Source organism: Papilio xuthus, unplaced genomic scaffold, assembly GCF_000836235.2.
Source record: "Papilio xuthus unplaced genomic scaffold, Pxut_1.1 DF824655.1, whole genome shotgun sequence".
Classification (NCBI taxonomy): Eukaryota; Metazoa; Arthropoda; class Insecta; order Lepidoptera; family Papilionidae; genus Papilio; species Papilio xuthus.
Genome location: NW_013533994.1, coordinates 4,703,132 through 4,722,388, shown reverse-complemented (window position 1 = coordinate 4,722,388; position 19,257 = coordinate 4,703,132). Strand labels below are relative to the sequence as shown.

At 39.6% G+C, this 19,257-nt stretch overlaps 1 protein-coding gene across 4 annotated transcripts in view; it reads right to left on the bottom strand.

The window, feature by feature from the left end:
• Positions 1–4: 4 nt before the first annotated feature.
• NFAT (nuclear factor of activated T cells 3) overlaps positions 5–19,257 on the bottom strand; it is a 70,137-nt gene continuing 50,884 nt past the window's right edge. For 3 of the 4 annotated variants that reach the window (XM_013325794.1, XM_013325795.1, XM_013325796.1), the window contains 12 exons: positions 13,829–14,108; positions 10,667–10,846; positions 8,446–8,793; positions 8,185–8,284; positions 7,831–8,013; positions 7,009–7,198; positions 6,746–6,933; positions 6,303–6,537; positions 2,773–2,936; positions 2,046–2,213; positions 627–1,833; positions 5–25 (listed from right to left, as the gene is read on the bottom strand). In XM_013325794.1, the coding sequence (XP_013181248.1) occupies positions 21–25; positions 627–1,833; positions 2,046–2,213; positions 2,773–2,936; positions 6,303–6,537; positions 6,746–6,933; positions 7,009–7,198; positions 7,831–8,013; positions 8,185–8,284; positions 8,446–8,793; positions 10,667–10,846; positions 13,829–14,108 (3,248 nt within the window). In that variant the 3' untranslated portion in view covers positions 5–20. The remainder of the gene's footprint in view (positions 26–626; positions 1,834–2,045; positions 2,214–2,772; positions 2,937–6,302; positions 6,538–6,745; positions 6,934–7,008; positions 7,199–7,830; positions 8,014–8,184; positions 8,285–8,445; positions 8,794–10,666; positions 10,847–13,828; positions 14,109–19,257) is intronic. The other variant, XM_013325797.1, reaches the window with a different exon arrangement.

Sequence of the window (19,257 nt, the reverse complement as noted above, 5' to 3'; positions counted from 1 at the left end):
CCCCCGCCCCCCGGCCCCGCTCACACTGCAACAGACAAAGTATTATTGTTAATAACTACATTTTATTGTCATAACAATACATTTTTATATCTGTTAACAATCATTTTATAGAAAATAATAAAGACCATTTCAGTTCAAATATCTTCAAATACGTTTTTAGACAAGACATAATGTTGCCAGAGACTTTATGACTAGAGCTTTGCATGCGGAAATGTTTTTTGATATTGAATAATTAAAAAAATATATATTTACGATATATCCAAAGTTTGAGGAGATTCTTTATGATCTATTCATTCATTCACCGGCAAGAACTTGTCTCTGGTTATAGCAAAAAATAAATCAATTCAAGGTATCAAAGTTGGCAGTAATTATTAGAATAGTTAAAAATGTAACTAATTAGAACTAAGTAATCGTGCCCTGACTGACAAGACTGACAACTGACAAATAGCTGCAAATGTAACATTAAACAAATATTAAAATTATTATAAGTAACCACGACCGACATACAATACTAGGAAAACTATACCCACATATAAATACTTAAAACTACGACAAGAAGTGTAAAGGTGTAAGGCGAGGGTGTGAAGGCGCTAGAAGGGGCTAGAAGAAGATGTCCATGTACTGACCCTGGTCGAAGGTGCTGGGGTTGATGTAGGAGAGCAGGTCCTGGTCGCTCATGTCGGTGAGGCCCTGCACGGGGCCCGACATCTCCTGCGACACCGCCTGCGACACCGCTTGCGACACCGCCTGCGACACCGCCTGCGTGACCGCCTGCGACACCGCCTGCGACATCGCCTCGAGCGGCGTCTCCGCGGCGGGCTCCGCGGGCGGCTGCGCGTCCGCCGCGCCCGCCGGCAGCCCCGCCCCGCCCGCCGCGCTCTCCGTGCTCAGGATGTTGGCCGTGTTGATGGCCGACGTCACCAGCGCGTTCATCGTCGTGTCCGAGGTGAGGATCTCCGCGGCCGCGTTCAGGATCATGGACTTGACGGCGGCCGGCGGCGTCTTCACCGAGGTGGGGATGTCGGGGATCATGATGAGGTCGTCCTGCGAGCCGGCCGACGGCAGCACCATGCGCTGCCCGCCCTCGCACAGCAGGCTCGGCGACACCTGCGGGTTCAGAATCACGTCGGGCGAGATGGAGGACTGCGCCATGGCGGGCATCAGCTCGCCGCCGGCCGCGCGGCTCACCACGGCCGCGTTGGGGCTCAGCAGCACGTCGGAGGCGTGCGAGGCGGAGGAGGGCGAGGTGGTGCCCGACAGGTGGTCGTCCACGCGGGAGTTTACCAGCTCGTCCAGCTTGGCGGCGTCGGCGGGCAGGATGGCCGCCGTCGCCTTCATGGCGTCCTCCACGAGGGCTTCCATGTGCGCGCTCTGCTGCGCCAGCCGCCGCTCGATCTGCGACGTGCCGAGCTCCATCTTGGTGAGGACGCCGAAGGGGTTGAAGGTCTCCTCGGGCCGGTCGGTCTGCATCTGGTTGTAGACGATCATGCGCTGCTCTGTGGTGGGCTGCAGCACGCCCCCCTGCAGGTTCGACTCCCGCATCAGGAGGTCGGAGCCGAGGACCTTCATGTTGCTATCGAGCGGGTCCAGGGAAGTCTTCGCGGACATAAGCTGACGCATGGGGTCCATGATAGGGGGGTCCACGTAGATCTGTCCGCCGCCGTCTGAATTGAATATGGCGGCGGTGACGGACTCGACCATCTTGTCGGTCTGCACCTGGTTCTGTATGGCCTGCAGCTGCTGCGTGAAGGTGGCGAGCGGCGAGGGCGGCTGGCTCGGCGTGGGCGTGCCCGGCGACAGCTTCATGGACTCGTACGCGCCCACGAAGCCCACCTGTGGACATAGTTCTCCCGTTACATTCTATTTTAAACGGTTTTGATGGCATCTAAGCCACAATATATAAAATAATAAAGTTAAAACAGCAATATATTTGATCATTTGTGTTTATCTACGACAGGCAAGAGAATGTGAGTTGTGTGCGCTCTCGCTGAGGTGTGTCAGTGTGTGGGCGCGGTGTCGTGTGGGCGCGTGGGCGCGGGGCGGACCTGGTTGGCGGAGTCCCGGCCGGTCTCGGTCTTGAGGCGCAGATCGATGCCGGCGAGGGGTGCGGTGTGGGCGCTGTGGGCGCTGTGGGCGGGACGCAGCGAGTCGGGTCCCTCGGGTCCGCAGGAGGTCTCGTCTGACGCGGAGTGCTGGCTGTTCTCGTCCGGTACCTGCGCAAGCACCGCATCCTCTGTCACGTCACGCCCATTGTAATGCCTACTGGACTATATTGCTGTGCCTTTTCACCTCAATACGTCATATGTGTACACATGTCGGACATATATTGTATACAAGAATAAGATAAGATATGTTCCTAGTGATGGACGTGGTTAGGATGGGGTGAGGGTATGTAGTCATAGGAATTACAAGATTTATCCCGACCGCATTTGTATTATGAGCATCTGTAACAAATAGTAGCAAATTAAATTATATAACAGCGTTTACTGCACCAACTACTGATAAGTCCGTTTGCTAGCGAGGCGAAGTACTATTTTAAATCATTTTCAACGTTTATGTAGACGCAATGGTCGGCTTTCTACACATTTGGAACCAAATTAGCCAGTTCAAAAACCTGAGGTGAACGTATTCCAGTTGCTTTAAACATTTTATTGCAGCAAGTGCTGTCTATATAAGTGTAAAGTTTGCTGTTCGAGGATAAAAGTTTTTACACTTGATCAGATAATTGCTAGTCTTTGTGTCTATTACAATAAGGATGATATTGCGACGCACCTCGCTCTTGAGTCCCAGCGGCGAGTGCGGGTCGGGCAGAATGAGGGAGGGGCGGCGCACGGGCAGCGCGGGCGGCGGCATCATGCCGGGCGCTCCGCCCCAGGCCAGCACGGGCCGCGGCTCTTCGCCGGCTCCTGCTGCACCGGGTGCTCCGCTGGTGGATCCTGCACACGCCACACATTATTGACGGGGTGTTCTGACGCACTCTATTGCCTACCTAGTGCCGCTACGCTTGCTGGACTGACGCAAATCACCTTCGTAGCCAATTCTATCTGATGGAGGAATAAAACCTAACTCTTACTCTTTCTGCGCTGAAACGATAAAATTTTTCAAATCTTTTTCATCTCCTTGCTATTGTCCTTTGTTGTGTGTTTTATTGGGAATTAATATAATGGCCACCAAAAAAACCTAACTATTGTAATCGTGCCTGTACTTTTTGTGCTATTGCTATATGTTATGCTTTAAATGTAAATATATTAGTTAAAATTTTACAGTAGTACGAGTCAAGCTTTAGGAATAACGATTTTTACGATATTACTATACTTATATTTCGTGTTTGCTTGCTCGCTTGCTAAGCATAAGCCTTGTTTATTAAAGGCTTTACTGCAATTAATAATATTAATGAAACAGACACAATATGTTTGTCCTTTTAAATTAATAATAACCGATCTTAATGATCTGTTCAAAGTAAAAAATTATGTTTGAAATTTTAAACATTTGAAACTGCTTCTAATTTCTCGAAGAAAATATTGACTTGAAGAAGACTTACAATATTTAATTAAATATCGAGTAATTATTATGTTAATATAATATAATACTGGACGTAAGTTGCCGAAGACGTTTTATCGTTACGAATAAACTTGTAGATATTTTATATATGTTTAAGATTTATTACTCCATCAGATAAAACATGGCGCATTCAATCTTGTATTATATGATGTCGATACATTAAAAAAATATAATTAAAACAAATTCAACACAACATTTTGTTAAAAAAGTTCAAGAAACAGTCTCAATTTTTTTTTTCAAATATAACGTTTTTTTTTTCATCAAATAACAAGGTATTTTGCGCAGTACAGGGAAAGCTACATTTTTAGGGCGGTACGAGAGAGGCTACTTGGGGGAAAGGATGTGTAAAAACTGTAAAAAAATGTGTCATTGAAAAGTAATTTCTCGATTGTGTGACATGATACTAGTTTCAGTAGTTTGTCAAAGTTAAGAAAAACATATAATTTAACATTAAATTAACGCGGTTCATTTTAATATTGTAAATAAATGAAAAAAAAAATAATATACGTTACCCATCGCGCTCGAACAAACTTTCATGAATTTAACAATTAAGTCAGATTAATTTTGTCGGAAAACAAGGTAATATCATGAAAAAATGTTCCTAAACACCTGAAAGCTTGAAATATTACTGAATTAAAGCCCCATATAATGTCGGAATGTTACAAAAATCACGAAATCAAAAAATGCGTATAAGGTTTTTAACGTTACAAAAAAATACCGAATTTCAAAATATTTAAAAAATTGTTGAAAAAAAAAAAGATTTAAAACAGAACGGAATAACAATTTAGTTTCCACTGACGTTGTTTTATGTTAAAAAAAAATCGTTATTAGTTTGATTTGTGGTTTATGTGAGGTATGAATATTTGAAATGTGTTAGAGTGGAGGAATTATAGCTGGAATCGTGTTGGTGCGCCTGAAACTGGGAAAGTTTGTATTTATGAATGTTTGTTTGACGATATTTAACGATTCATAGAACTTTCTAGAATTTGCAACTGTATATATAAATAAATAGTAAGATAGATATTATGTTTAAAAAAAGTTGGTAGAAAATTACGTAGATTCTGAGATGTACTGCACATATGGAATCTTACTGGAAGGAACTCATGCCGTCATTAAGATATTAACCAAGACCGAATTTGAAGAGCAACATTACTATTTGAAGTATCGATAGAAAGAATATCAAATATTTAGAACATACTATATGTTTGTGTGGAGACAGATATAGGGAGAAAGAAGCAGTAACGTGGCGCAGTCTGTGATGGTAGATGTGGGGGTAGACTTGGGTATATCGGTACGGTGGCGCATTGCGCAGTGTAAATGTGAGGGTAGATGTGGGTATGTCGGTACGGTGGCGCATTGCGCAGTGCGCAGTGTCAGTGAGTGTGTGTCAGTACCGTGACGGGCGGCGCGATGCGGGCTGCGGCTGCCGACTCGCTACCTAGACAGACCTAGCTTGAACAGAAAGGGAAAAAGAAACAGTACGCCAATTGCGCATCAGTCATTTCTTCCAAAAGAATATTTCTCACATAATATTGTCTATGGTAACAACCACCGTACGCTAAAACATGCGGAACACAATGAACAACAAGCAACACTTCAACTTTCAACTTGTTACGGCGTTATAAAGCAACATTCTGATTGTTAGAGATGATTCACTCACAAATACAACTAACGCTTTGCTTGTTTTGTCATTTAATTTTTACATATTAAAAAATTACCAAACGTTTCTAAGTATTACTATTGTGTAAAACGTTATATTACCGTAATAAAAAAAAAGACAAAAGCAACGCTGAAAGTAGTATTTGGAGTTAATCTGTCATTATTTGTTACTTTATTATTATGGCATAAAAAGTAATCATTTTGCGTACTTCGTGGTAAATTAAAGCATTTTATTAAAATATATATGTCAAATGGCAAAACATTTTAAGTAACAATTAAAAAAATAGCAAAAAAAAAATGATAGGAACATTATCAGCACACCAAGAAGTACACTGAAAACATATTTTACAAATATCTCTTATTAAGACCAAATAAATAATTGTTATTATATTCCCTTAAACCCAGACGAAATTGTCACAAAGGGTGAATGACTTTGTTATTTTTTTACACAAGCATTTAAAGTTTAATATATTTTTCTTTTATTATTTTTCAGTGTCAAGGTCAAAAACCCTCGCGACAAATACATGTTAGTGTGTTAGATAAAATTGGAGCAATTATGAATTACATTTAATTGACCAGAGAAGCTTCGCATGCATATTTGACATAACATAACAAATTATTAAACAGTTATATTGCATATACAACCAAAGCGAGGTTTTTTGTTGTACATAGATATCCTTTATGTGCAAAATGTATGTAAATTGATTCAGTTATACTTATGCAGGTTAAGTTTACGTTGTTATAACCTTGCAGATAAAATGTTTTATTTTTAAACTGAAACAATTTTGATTTGAAATTAACCCCTTACTGCATAAACTATGAAGGAGGTGTGATATAAAAAATATTTTTTACAAATATTTTTGTATTTATAGATATTTTGATATCTAAAAATCCTTATATGTATATTTTTGATACTACAACTTTTGATTTTTTTGGTAAAATAAGTACATTCTTATAAACTAAAAAAAACATGATTGGCGTCGTATGCGGTAAGGGGTTAAAAAATATGTAATGACAAGAAACAGCGCTTGTATCGTGTAATGTCGCGATAATGAGGTGAGTGTGTGCAGGGAGTTGCGTACCTTGCGCATGTTGCAGCGAGTGTTGCAGCGAGTGTTGCAGCGAGTGTTGCAGCGAGTGGTGCAGCGTGTGGTGCAGCGTGCAGTGCAGCGGGGCGCCGCCGGGGGGCGGCGGGGGCGTGTAGCGGAACGCGTGCGGCTCGGAGGCGCGCCCGCCCGACCGCACGAACAGCTGCACCGTCACCGGCTCCGATATGTCCGTGCGCACGTACGCCGGCACGCAGCACACCAGGTGCGTCTGCAACACGCACACATCGCTCGCGTCACATAATCCGCCGGTAGCTAAGTGAATCTCAGTGGAGACTCTATTCTTTGTCTTTCTTGTCTTAGGGTCTACTCCATGATATATTAAGGAACATACTAAAATATATTTTTTTTAAGAAGAATAAAAATATACGGAGTGTTCTTTTATCTACGATTTGACTTTATCTGGAAGATCACAATACCTGTTGTAGGAATTCCTTGTCGGGTACGACCTCCTCCTCCCACGTTGTGTGTCCGTCCTGACGCTGGCAGAAGACGACGCGCGTCTCCTTGAGGAAGTTCTTTCCGAGTAGGTACAGCTCCAGGCCACCAGTCGCCGGGCACGACACCAGTGATTTGCGGCACACCTCCGGCACACCGGGGGGTTGAGCTGTAATAAACAAGGACAATATAACAACAGAAGCTTCCAGATAAAGATTAATGTAAATTTAGTGTAGATACTGACTGCATATGATCTGCGTGGAGCAAACTTGCAGCGTCTCAGAGCGTCCGCTGGCGTCTACGATGTCTGTGCGGAACACCATGCGGCACCGCGTCGACTTCTTCTTGCCGCGTGCAGAGTGTCCGCCCCCCGCACCACCAGCACTGCCCCCCAGTGCCTCACCGAAACGGTGCTCCACGTCCACGTTACGTTCCTGTTATAATTTAAATGTTCCACATAAAATTTAACTCAAATGGACGAAATAATATGTTTAGCGATGGGGTAAAACATGTTCTTTTATATGATGGATTTGTTCAATTTTTAAAACTGATACAGCTAGATTATCATTGTTATTGTTGTCGACATAATGTAAGCGTCGTAAAAACATTATCGTATATTAAAGGCATAGAAATAACAACATTAAGAATCTATTATCGAATAGAAGCAAGTAAAGCGTGGTACGAAGACGCGGAGGCGCATTGACCTAAGATAAAACGTCGCGGCGATACGTCGGGGACAAAGGCCGCGACTGACCGCCCCCCGCCACCCGCCACCTCCAACCCCCCGTACGCCGCGATAACGCCCCGCGCACCGCACACTTCCGATTGTCCACTTATTTAGGGGACAATGGAATGCAACGACATATTATTCTCGAATCAGACCAATCGAGCTTTCGTTGCTCAATCAGATATATATATATATAGATTACTAAATTGGAAATGTATACTTGCGGTAGATGACATTTAATTTGCAATAAATAAAACGCAGGGTACAAGAGACATATTCATTTCAATTGGATAAAGAAGACCTGATGTGGTAATGAATGAATTAGTTGTGGTGGGTTACCTTGAGTATGCCGACGCAGTCGCAGGTGACCTGCCAGTTCTTGCTGGGGTCTAGATCTAGCTCTATGAGCACGGTACCGTCCTCCTTGCGCTCGCGGCACGGCGTCGAGTTCTTACCGGCCACGCGGCAAGCCTGGTAGAACATGTGGGGAGCTACGCGCCCGCTGTCCGTGCCGATAAACACCTGGTGACAACAGTTACATCAGTGTTTAGCTGTGTGTGATAAGTCAAATAAAGTCAATGTTTCAGTTAAGATATGGTATGTTTAATAACAAATTGAGCCTAAGATCTATTAGTATAGATGATGGAAAACCTCTGAGGAATAAAATGAGTTAAAAGAAAGTGATAAAGATACCTGCAGGACGGCAGGCTTGTCGTAGCCGACCAGCTTGACGATGGGGAAGCCGTTCCCGGAGTTGTCCTTGACGGCGCCCCGGCTGCCTTCAGTCTGATACCTGGAGACAGTACAAGACTTTAATTACTGCTCTAGATAAAGAAAATCTTTATGAGATCGGTATTAAGGTGCAGACAGGTGTCTGTAAATTTCTCTCTCTTCAAAACAGTACATGAAGACGAAGATCTACGTATGATAAGTATATTAAAGGTATGAACGAACCTCGCTCGATGCTGTGTTTCTGGCTGGCAGAGGATCTGCAGTTCGACGCTGCCATCCCGCGAGCGGCTGGAAAGCGGCGCAGCGAGGCCGGGCGGACCCGAGTGCGCCATAGCGGCCAGCGCGCGCCGCCTCGCCAGCGCCTGCGCCAGCTTGCCGCCGTACTTGCCCCCCAACTTGCCGCTCAGCTTGCCACCCACGCCAACCAGCTTGCCTCCACCCGCGTACTTGCCGGCGAGCTTGGCGCTGGTGCCAAGCTTACCCCCGCAGGCCCGGTACGCCGGCTCCTGGAACCGTTTACCCGGACTCTCCGAGATGTTTGGACTAGATAAACTGCACCCCGCTCTAATCCTGTAACGAATATTTACTAATAAATATACTGAACAGAGAAAACAACACGGATCCATCTAAACTTTTGAAAATTAAATACTGGCAGAATTTTAATAATAAAAGTAAAACACCATTAAAACGAGGACTTACCGCTTGCATTAATCTCATAGTAAATATAAACAGTCCGCAATAATAATTAATCCGTTGCTTGACACAATGCCTTCCATAGAATTGAATGATCCGCGTCTATAATTTAAGACACGTCCTAGGTAATATTATTCCATATTCGAAAAAAAAACGAAATTCATTTCTCTCCGTACGTAGTTAGTACCAGACACCATAAAATATCAATCAAGTGAATCGGACTGCCCTTTGCCACAAGACTCCACTTGCGAATTATATCCATAAGAGAAACAACAAGCTTTCTCCAACCCTCCTTGTGCGGGAAAGTTACCTTACGGACCGGGTTAAGGGTTAAAGATCAAATATTCCTGAGCCAGGTTAGCTTGGCTTTCATCGGTAATTATTGAGAAATCATAAACAATGTAAGTTTTCAAAACTTTGATATGATATTCAACTATTAAACACTGCGTCCTGATAACTAGACTGGAGAAGGTTTCTATGAGTTTCATTAAAGATTGTCTACAGAACTACATTATGGGATTCAGCATTTAGTGCAATTGTCGATATCAATAAGTTTAAGAAGCCGTACAACAAAAAAATCTATTCAAAAACATGGTTGTTTATTACATACCTTTGTGGGTATAAAATAAACTATTAAAATGTCGTCAGATTTCCTTTCACTATATTTATTTTTTTATTTCATTTATAATATATTTTTCACTGTATTGATGTGAAAATTAATAAAGGTCGTAGGAAAAACACGTTTGTTTTGGAGAAATTTCCATTTAACACTGAAGAGGAAAAATACAACATCAGTAAATAGGATATTTTTATCAAAAGCCTTTCGAAAAATCGTCCCTATTTACTGTGATACAATCGATTGATACAATAAATAAGGTTATTATGTTTTTAAAAGCGGTAAACTGTATAGTTGACGGAATATTCCAACATCTTGGGATTAAAATTGACTAAGCCAAAGAACCGCTTGGGATGGACTTCTCACACAGGACAGGAGTTTCCAAATATGGCTCGCGACCTACGAGTGGGGTAAAATTGGGAGTCAATATTGAATGGGGATTGAAAGATCACATTAGTAGATTTATGGAGCTAACAGCTTTGGGAAGACGGCCAAGAGGTTACCAATTTTTTTTGTTAGGTGGGTCGGACCAAATCTAGTCTTGAAACCACTGGTTTAGGCACACCTCTTGTGATGCAGAAAGGGGGAGTGGCTGCGAGTTATGCAGATTTATAACGTACGTGTAGTGCTGACGATGCGATAAGGCTCTCGCCACACGTCACGTAGTGTTATGACGTGGCCGTGTGGAACGTGCCTATCTCAAGATCTATCACTTCTCTATTTTAGACTACAAATAAAACGAATCCTACATCAACCATATTCTTATTTCCGGAAAGTGATTATTATTGTCCACTGTGGATCAAATTTTTTTTTTGCCTTTACTTTTCGGTTCCCACATAAATCAATTATTAATGTCGCAATCTCCACAATAGTGAATTCTACATCTGCTTTGAAAGTTAAAGCAACGTACTTGGAAGGTTGTGACCATTTAAATCGGTAATATCTGCATGCTACCTCTGAGTGACATGGATTTAGCAATAGCATTGGATTTGGTATAACTCCCACCAACTTTGATAAACACTAGCTTTTGTTTAGACATTATCCAAATCGGTCCACCAGAACGAAGTTCATAATACAGAGGAATTGAGAACATCCTCCGCTTTGAAGTGGTTTAAAAAAAACTGTGCAACGTACACGGGAGCGGGCAGCTGAGTGGACGGCGTGTCGAGCGGAGCGGGCGCGGGCGCGGGTGCGAGAGCGGGCGCGAACGTGTACGCATCAATGGCGTCGTCGCACTCTACCTTAACCGGGTCCTCGTCCGCGCGTCGCCGCTTCGCCTCACCATGGTCCCATTCCTCCGTCGTGTCCGCACATCTGAGCACACGCGGCAATACATCCTTTACACTACGAATGGTAGATTTAATTTAAAAAATTTCGCCTATAATATATTAATAACTCTTGTAAAGGAATGTCAGGAAAATTTAGCGAATTGATTAAAAATATAAGAAATTCGATTTTCACTTTGATCATGTGAACCTAACTTGGTGTATATAAACATCCATTGTATTTTTCATTTAAGGAAAACGAATCCAATAGCCACTAAGAGATATATCTTTTATCCTATCATCGTAATGGGCAACCGCTAGCTCTGATGTGTAAGATTATTTTAATATATTTGCCACACATGTCTGTATTACATCTTCTATAAGGGAGCGATAGATCAGACTTAATAAGATCAATTAAGTATTGAAACCTAAGGACATTAACGAGACGGTCACGTAACTCTGGCGCATAGTATAACATTTTGTTTTCGTATGCAATAGAGTAAAAATGCCTTCTACACGTAAGCAAAAGTTGAAAAATGTTCACAAGAAAATAACGCGGAACGTTATTCGAAAATCGATTTAAAACGGAGATAAATAAAATTGATTTCAGCTTACGAATGGTTAGCTGCGAGTGCAGCGCTTGCGGCCATTGATTATTTGCGAATAAGAGTGGGTGGTAAGTCATGAGGTCGTGAAGCAGATCGTGCCGAAAATACACGCACGTGCACGGCATACCTCGTGCTGAACGTTAACGCAAACCTAAATGTATTGATATCCGTATCCATCTGTATCCTTATACCGATACGATGGGTAAAAGTATATCCATTTCAACGTCATTGTATCGTGTTTTACTAAACTTCTCAGAATATTATTTCCCCGTAGCATAATACAGATTGTTGTAAGCAAAAACAAAACGACCTGAACTTAGTGACCAAGTCATTTTGTATGTTAACGCTTCTAAACTACAATTTTGAGGCATTGGGAACGATAATGCCTCAACCAGTTTTATTCAAACCAGTTCGAAGCCGATTCGATTGCATTACCTCAATAGATTGCCAGTAACTTACAGTTCCATTATCTAACACGACGTAATTGTGTTAATTGTACACTAAAAACGTAAATAAAAAACGTTTTAGTAACGCACGTTGGGTAAACGTTTCGTCTTTATGTTGTATGTAATAGAGTTTAAATTTATAGAACATTGAAAACGTAGTGAATTGTCACGGATGTATGCGAATGAAAATATGCTCACAAGGCACTGTTTGAGACATTTAAGTCGAAGTGTGAACGTTTTTTGTTAGAGTAAAGATCTTCTTGAATGTATGACGAATGAATGACCGAATGACATTTAATTATACGTCAAATGAGCTTAAATAAACGTCAAAAAATAATGTATGTCTGTAGGCGTTCTTTCAGAGCTTTTGCTTATATAGAAAAGACATTTGCTTTCCTTGCATATGAACTCTTGAAGCCTAGATCAGATGGAGTGGTTATCTTTTTTTATACTCATGGATAGGCATGTACTTAGATATCTTTTTTATGCTAGGCAATAGATTATTTTTAAAGAATAAATCGGCGAAGAGTTCTTGTATTGACACGAAGTTAAGAATTTTCTTGATTAACTTAAATTTGCGTTTATTTTCCTTTGTGGATATCAGTAACAATTGACAGTTTATGACCCGCACAAACATAGAGGATTGGAGATACAAGTGTTTATATACTACACTTAAAATATAACATCAAGAAAGCTCAAGCACATATATTTCGGCACTTATTTACACTGCCGTGAAATCATCTTGGACCCAAAATATGTAGATACATTATGTTATGTATATATAGGTCAATTGACCGACGCGTGCATTATGTACTATGTACTATGATATATGTAATAAGCGATGCCATGCGTTTAGCGGGCTTTATGTATACCCATTGCATAAACAGGACACTGTACTAAATATTTCATGCAATGATAATGTTTCATATTATGTACATTAGGTAACTTTTCAATTTAGTATTGCGTAGGTTGTCTTAACTTAAGATAGGAAGAAACATCTGTACATCATGTTTTCATTGTCTTGTTTAAAGAAAATTAATGTTATTCGAAAAAAACTTGGTGTATATTTACTACCAAAAATATACATAAAAATTAGAAAGAAAAATTTAAAAGGATGATTTTTATTGTCTCTAATTACGTATTGATTCAACATATGATGAGTCATTCGATGTATTAATATCGTTTAAAGTAAAGAGGGCAGGCGCCAGGCGTTATCGTTTGCCATCAGACAATCTAGTACTCGATAAATACACCTAAGAATTTGTTCGTAAGATTGCACCAACTAGATAAGAGTACACGAAACGTGCTCTATTACATATCACCACGCTTACGAAGGTTAAATAATATGTCGCGCAAATTACTAAATAATAGTGTTAAATCTTTTAAATACAACAGGATATATAGAGAAAGTTATCCAAATAATACGTAAGTTAACATAATTGTTGTTGATTCTTTGTCATCTGACTGCAGTTTAGCTTTCTCATAATTTCCCCGACAAGTATTCAATAAGGTTTTGTAAGCATACACTAATGAATCTGTTGTGAGTACAACGTATTCGCATGAATATACTCGTACATTCACTCGTAATCATTAAATTCCAATTAAACTACTGTTTGTTACAATTATTGTTGTAATCATGTTGGTTGGACCACTCACATAGATTAACATAATGAAATACAAGGTGTAAATATTATGACCGATGAATTTATTGAATTTATAATGAATACCGTTTTGTACAAGTATGTATTCTTAAGCTAGATAAAGATAGACATTGTGGTTACGAATTAGCAGTATCAATATGTGTAAACCACGAGTATATCGCGAGTGGATGAATACAGACATTGTGAGGCGCTTGTTAGCGTGTTAGGACGATGATATGCTATGATATATTATACAGACATGTACGCTAGCGGTTAAGCCCGTAAGGCGACATAACACAGAGCGGCGAAGACCGGAGACCGGCCGAGCGTCTCTCACCTGTTGACTGGGTCCGGACCGAGCCCGCTGTCGTTACTGTTCTCGCACGGTTCCGGCGGGCGCAGCGAGTGCGTGTGCGCGTAGTGTGACAGTTTGCCGAGTTTGCCGAGGTGCGCGAACTTGCCCGGGTTGTGCGCGCTCTTGCCCGGGTGCGCCATCTTACCCGCGTGCAACATTTTGCCCGGGAGCCCCGACTTGCCCGGGTGCGGCCGCTTATGTATCACTTTCCTGTGGACCCGCGCGCTCATCGTCGCTGTCGTCGACATAGTCATTTTCATGCCTGTCAACAAGCAAAATGATTATTAGACAGTTCAAGCAAATGCGTTACACAATGACTTACTAACCGTGGGTTTTTGAGATCAATATCTCCGTTTAAAACATATTGTTATCTCTGTATTATCAAAGATAATAACAGGGTTGAGGATGTGTTTTATACAGACATTTTGATCTCAGAAACCAACGGTGAATTTTTCAACCACGATGAACGGTTTACAGATAAATATTAATATATAATGCGACAAACTTATCTGATCTGATGAGAGGCTCTGTTACTTCTGCCAGAAAATAAAAAAATGCAAATCTATTGGGGTACAGAAAATGACACAAAAGACAAGACCATGACTAGACAGCTAATGTACGACAAGGGTTTTGTTTTTTTGACATTGACAAGGAGGCGCTAGTGAGCTATGATAATTTAGTTTTACTTATGCTCACAGGGTCCAGATAAGTTTGTCGGACTATAAGTACAACTTAATAGTATGTTATTGTACACAACGGAATATATGACAATAAATTAACATACAGAACCTCCTCCTTTTGGAAGTCGTTTAAAAATATAAGTAAACGATAACACAACCCTAATTTTGATAAAGCCAGTCTGCATAAGTCTTTTTAAATGTTGTCATGTCTCCAGTTTATATTTTAAATACAAATACATACATAATTAGATTTTTTTTAAGTTCGAACAACTTCAAACTGTAGGTACATTATTAAGGATAATCGCATAGTAAATAGATGAATAACAAATGTCTCTTAGTATTCTTAAAGCAAGGATAGCTAGATAATATCTTTATTAGTTTTTACAATGACTACTATGAATTAACTCGAAGCAAAAAACTTGATTTTATTAAAACCAGTCACCCACCAGTATTGCGTGATATTTTTTATGAATCAAGTTGACAATGTTTATATGAAATTATTAAACGAGCAAAATTCTCATTTATCGTGTATTTCACGTTTTATTATGTTAATTGTTATTGTAGATCCGTGATTAAATCGACTACGAGGCCATATTGGTTAAATGTTAAAAGCGCGCCAAACACTAATCCGTGGCGGCCATTTTGTAACTATATAGTAGATTTTACGACAGATCGCAATCTCGTTTATAGACGACACGCAACTCATAAAATTACGAACGCGTTCAGGAATACCAAAATCATATTGTTTTATGAAATTTCGGACATTTTATTAAATTACTAAGATCCGAAGCGTCAGTTGGGCAGTTGTTAAGTGGACTGTTACGGACTGGACCGAAATCTAGGTTCGATTCCCTTCATGTAATTCCGCGCGGTGAGAGTTTTGAGAGAGAGAATTAGAGCGTCGGTGGCTCAGTGGTCAAGCACTTGACTTGCAATCTGCAGGTCCTGGGTTTGAATTCCGCCATGTACCAATGTGTTTTTCGATTTCCGATTTACATATGTACATTTATCCGACGTTCTTACGGCGACGTTCTTATTTGAGAAGAAATTCAAAGATATGTGTGAAGTCAACCAACCCGCACTTGGCCAGCGTGGTTGACTATGGCCTAATCACCCTTAACTTAGGGTAGGCTCCGAGCCCCTCGGTAGGGACGTATAGTGAGCTGATGATGATAAATTCCGCGCGGACGGAGTCGCCGTCAAGCTGGTGTATACTTACATCATATAAATAATTCCTCATCGTCAATCTATGTTGATTTTATACAATACAAAATAGACTGTATTACAATACATAGATTAAAATTCAGAAAATGTTAAACTAAGTTACAATAAAGTTTCATACGAAGGCAAAACTTTTCTAAGACTCGCTGAGGCAGGATTTACGTAACCGAAGATAATCCCAGAATATGCTAAACTGATGCGACTTACAAGTCAAGGTTTTTATTTCTTTTTTGTCCATAGTTTTATAGAGAAGTAAAACTACTGATGCGCAAAAACATTTATCTATTATTTATTTAACTATTATATAATTTTGAGAAAACTATAATACATACAAATATTTGTCTGTTGTCGATGTTTTTGTACGAGTTTAGAAAAGTGGAAGCTGATAGTAACTATTGTATTATAACAATATAACTAATTAACGTCTTATTATAATAAATTTAAATTTGCAAAAATCACTAATAAATTTGTAAATAAATGAACATCGGTAGTCTGGGAAAAGGTGGATTGTGTGAAAGGTGACATGAAGAAAGGTGTGACGACTGAGATGACGGGTGATAAGAAGGATATAACCTTGTGCACCTTATGTAAGTGGGACAAGGACAGAGAGATGATGAGATGTAGAGAATTAGATGTAGAATATTGGTAGCAATGTAACAATCTTGTGATCGCCATTTTATGACGGAAAGTAATAAAATGGCCGTTAAATATCAGTGCCGTTATAATTTTATGACGATGGCCGGATTAATTGCATTCACGTCTGATGTTCACATGAAATTTTGATTGCTTAATCTTTGTATTTACGTTATATTAAGATTTATTTTTATGTTCAGTTTCAGCTAAAGTATAATTTGCGACATTTTTTCTTTTAACCATATTACATAAATTACGTAATTTAAAAGGCGAGTTGTAAACAGAACTGTTAAGTCTCACGATTTTGGGTCTTTAACACGAGGCTAACCTTGATATAATAATTTGTTCGAATAAAAATGCAAGCCGCGGCAGGCTTGAGTAATGCCCGTTCTCTTATCTATCACAAATCTACTTGACGAACATATTGTATTCAGGCGAAGGATGCTATAAACCTGGATCGTTAAATTCGCCTTCGCTGACATAATCTTACATTTGGTTATGTACGCGCTTAAATAATTTTCAATCGTCGCGACGTTGTGTTGAGCGGTAAATGACGAGAAATATTTTCAGTATAAAAGAGATATTTAAAAATTAAAAAAGAAAATCTTCCTACGATTGCCTGTAAACTTTGTTGAGACGAGGACGTCAAAGAAGGTTTGCGCACAACAAATCTTCTCGTTCGTTTGCCACCTTATGATATAAAAAAAAACAGGACAAACCTTATGTAATATTTTATAAAATTAAAATAAACTTACAGTTTCGATCAAACATCCCAATTAAATATAAAATTAATAAGGTGACAAACATATTTACATCTTTATTTTCACTGATTGTATTTCACAAACACAAATTGTAACATTTAACTTCACTAACAATATTGTCATAGTTTAAAATTTACCAAAAACAGGCGCATCTTATTGAAAATAGCACAAACGACTACTGCTTGCATACAAATCACTCGTATATATAAGTTCCAAGTGGCCAGGGATACGAGGGCGATAGTATTATGCGCATAGACAATCAGACAAGTTTCAAACATCGCATGTTTTCTAGTTTCTGACCTATTACTTCAACATCTACATTGTTCAATGTTATTCTGTGTTTACAATGCATTTTAATTTCAACTTTGCTTCGAAAATATCGTTTGCAGATATACAATTGTTAGCACTTGTTTTCGCCCGCGACTCTATCCGCGTGGAATAACAAATAATTAGTAGCCTATGTGTTCTTCCAGACTATATCATTGCAAATTTCAGCGAGATCCATGCAGCCTTTCTGGCGATACTTTTAAACATCCATCCATCCAAACATTTGCATGTATGATATTAGTAAAATTTTATACAATGGAAGATGATTTTTAGTCTCCTCTTTTTTCTATCTTCTCTCTTTCTTGTAGCTTTTTAGTACCTTTAGAATCCGATCAGACTGGGGTCTACTGAGATATATTCTGCAAATATGTACTTTGGACCCGAGACAAAGTACGATTAGCAATGACTAAGAATTGATCGGTCGTACTACAGAATTTGTACTTAAGTGACCTGAGGAATGACGTCACATGCGTCATCAAAATAAAACCCCCGTTCAGGTCGGTCCTGATTTATGAATGAATCCAAAGTCTTTACCAAGAATGAGATAAATGACGGTGAGTCACTTTAATTCATTCAATTGAACAATTTATTTTTGAATTTAAACTAACATTTTTTAGAAACAAATTTTACAATTCGATTCATAAATGAAATAAATAAGAAATCTTGAGAGAGTATAAAAAATTAAATTTGGAAAATATAAAGAACATCGAATTAATTTATCTAACGACATTTAGAAAACTGTACGATTAGGAACCGATGTTCAGTTGATTGGACGGATCGACTAAGATGAATAAAAAACAGTTAAATTGAACACCTGCAACATTCTTACATACTGCAGATAGCAGACACTGAGCTATTTTTGCAACATCAAGTGGCCACTAGTTTGCCAACATTTACATTTAAAAAAAAAAGATGTAATAAAATTTCTACATGCAATAGTAACCTGACTACAATGCCATTGACACTCCCTAAACTGTTGTACAAATATGCAACCGCATTTAAAAGTTATCCGGTTGTTGCGATATTCATGACTAGCGTTGAATTGTTATTTGAGGTTAATCGCTCACTCGTTCACCTCCTTTCTCCAACATGATCTTCCGTGATAGTCAAACCAGGTAAGTTGGGCCTATAATTTTTGTTTTTATGTTACTAGTATTATAAATGCGAATGTTTGTTTGGATGTTTGTTAGACGGTATCTAAATATTTTTTACATTATTAGTTAGAATCCTTTGGCGCGAATGGCGCGCTTTCGTCACAAAGTCCAGTATCAGAATCTGCATAAGCGATCACGAGGTCGGGGGTTCGAATACCACCATTAGACTATTGTCGTAAACCATATCCTAGAACAAGCCTAGAGCTTTGTTGGAGTGGTAAAAGAAATATTAGTAAATTTACAAAAAAAAACTGCTAATGATTAGTGAGGGGACATAAACGTTGAAATTTTAATAAGGCTAGTGTTGCGCCAGTACACCAGCACAGTGTCGGATTTTCTTCCTAAAAGTTTGTAAAGTTTTTTTTAATTCTGAATAAACTCGCGGACGCCAGCTAGTTTTGTATAATTTAATAGACATAATAGTCTGAGTCGCATCAGTCGAGATAAATACGATTTTATCATGTTTGCATAAATAAATACTTTGTTTAAAAACAAGATTGTTACCAAATATTTACTATTAAGCATGTGCTTCGTTTTTTATTTGTGAACATAAGGAAAATGAAAACAATGTTTTATGAACACACAACCTTCAAGAGTTCAACGGCATTGATAGTGTTACGAACTTTGACGTATAC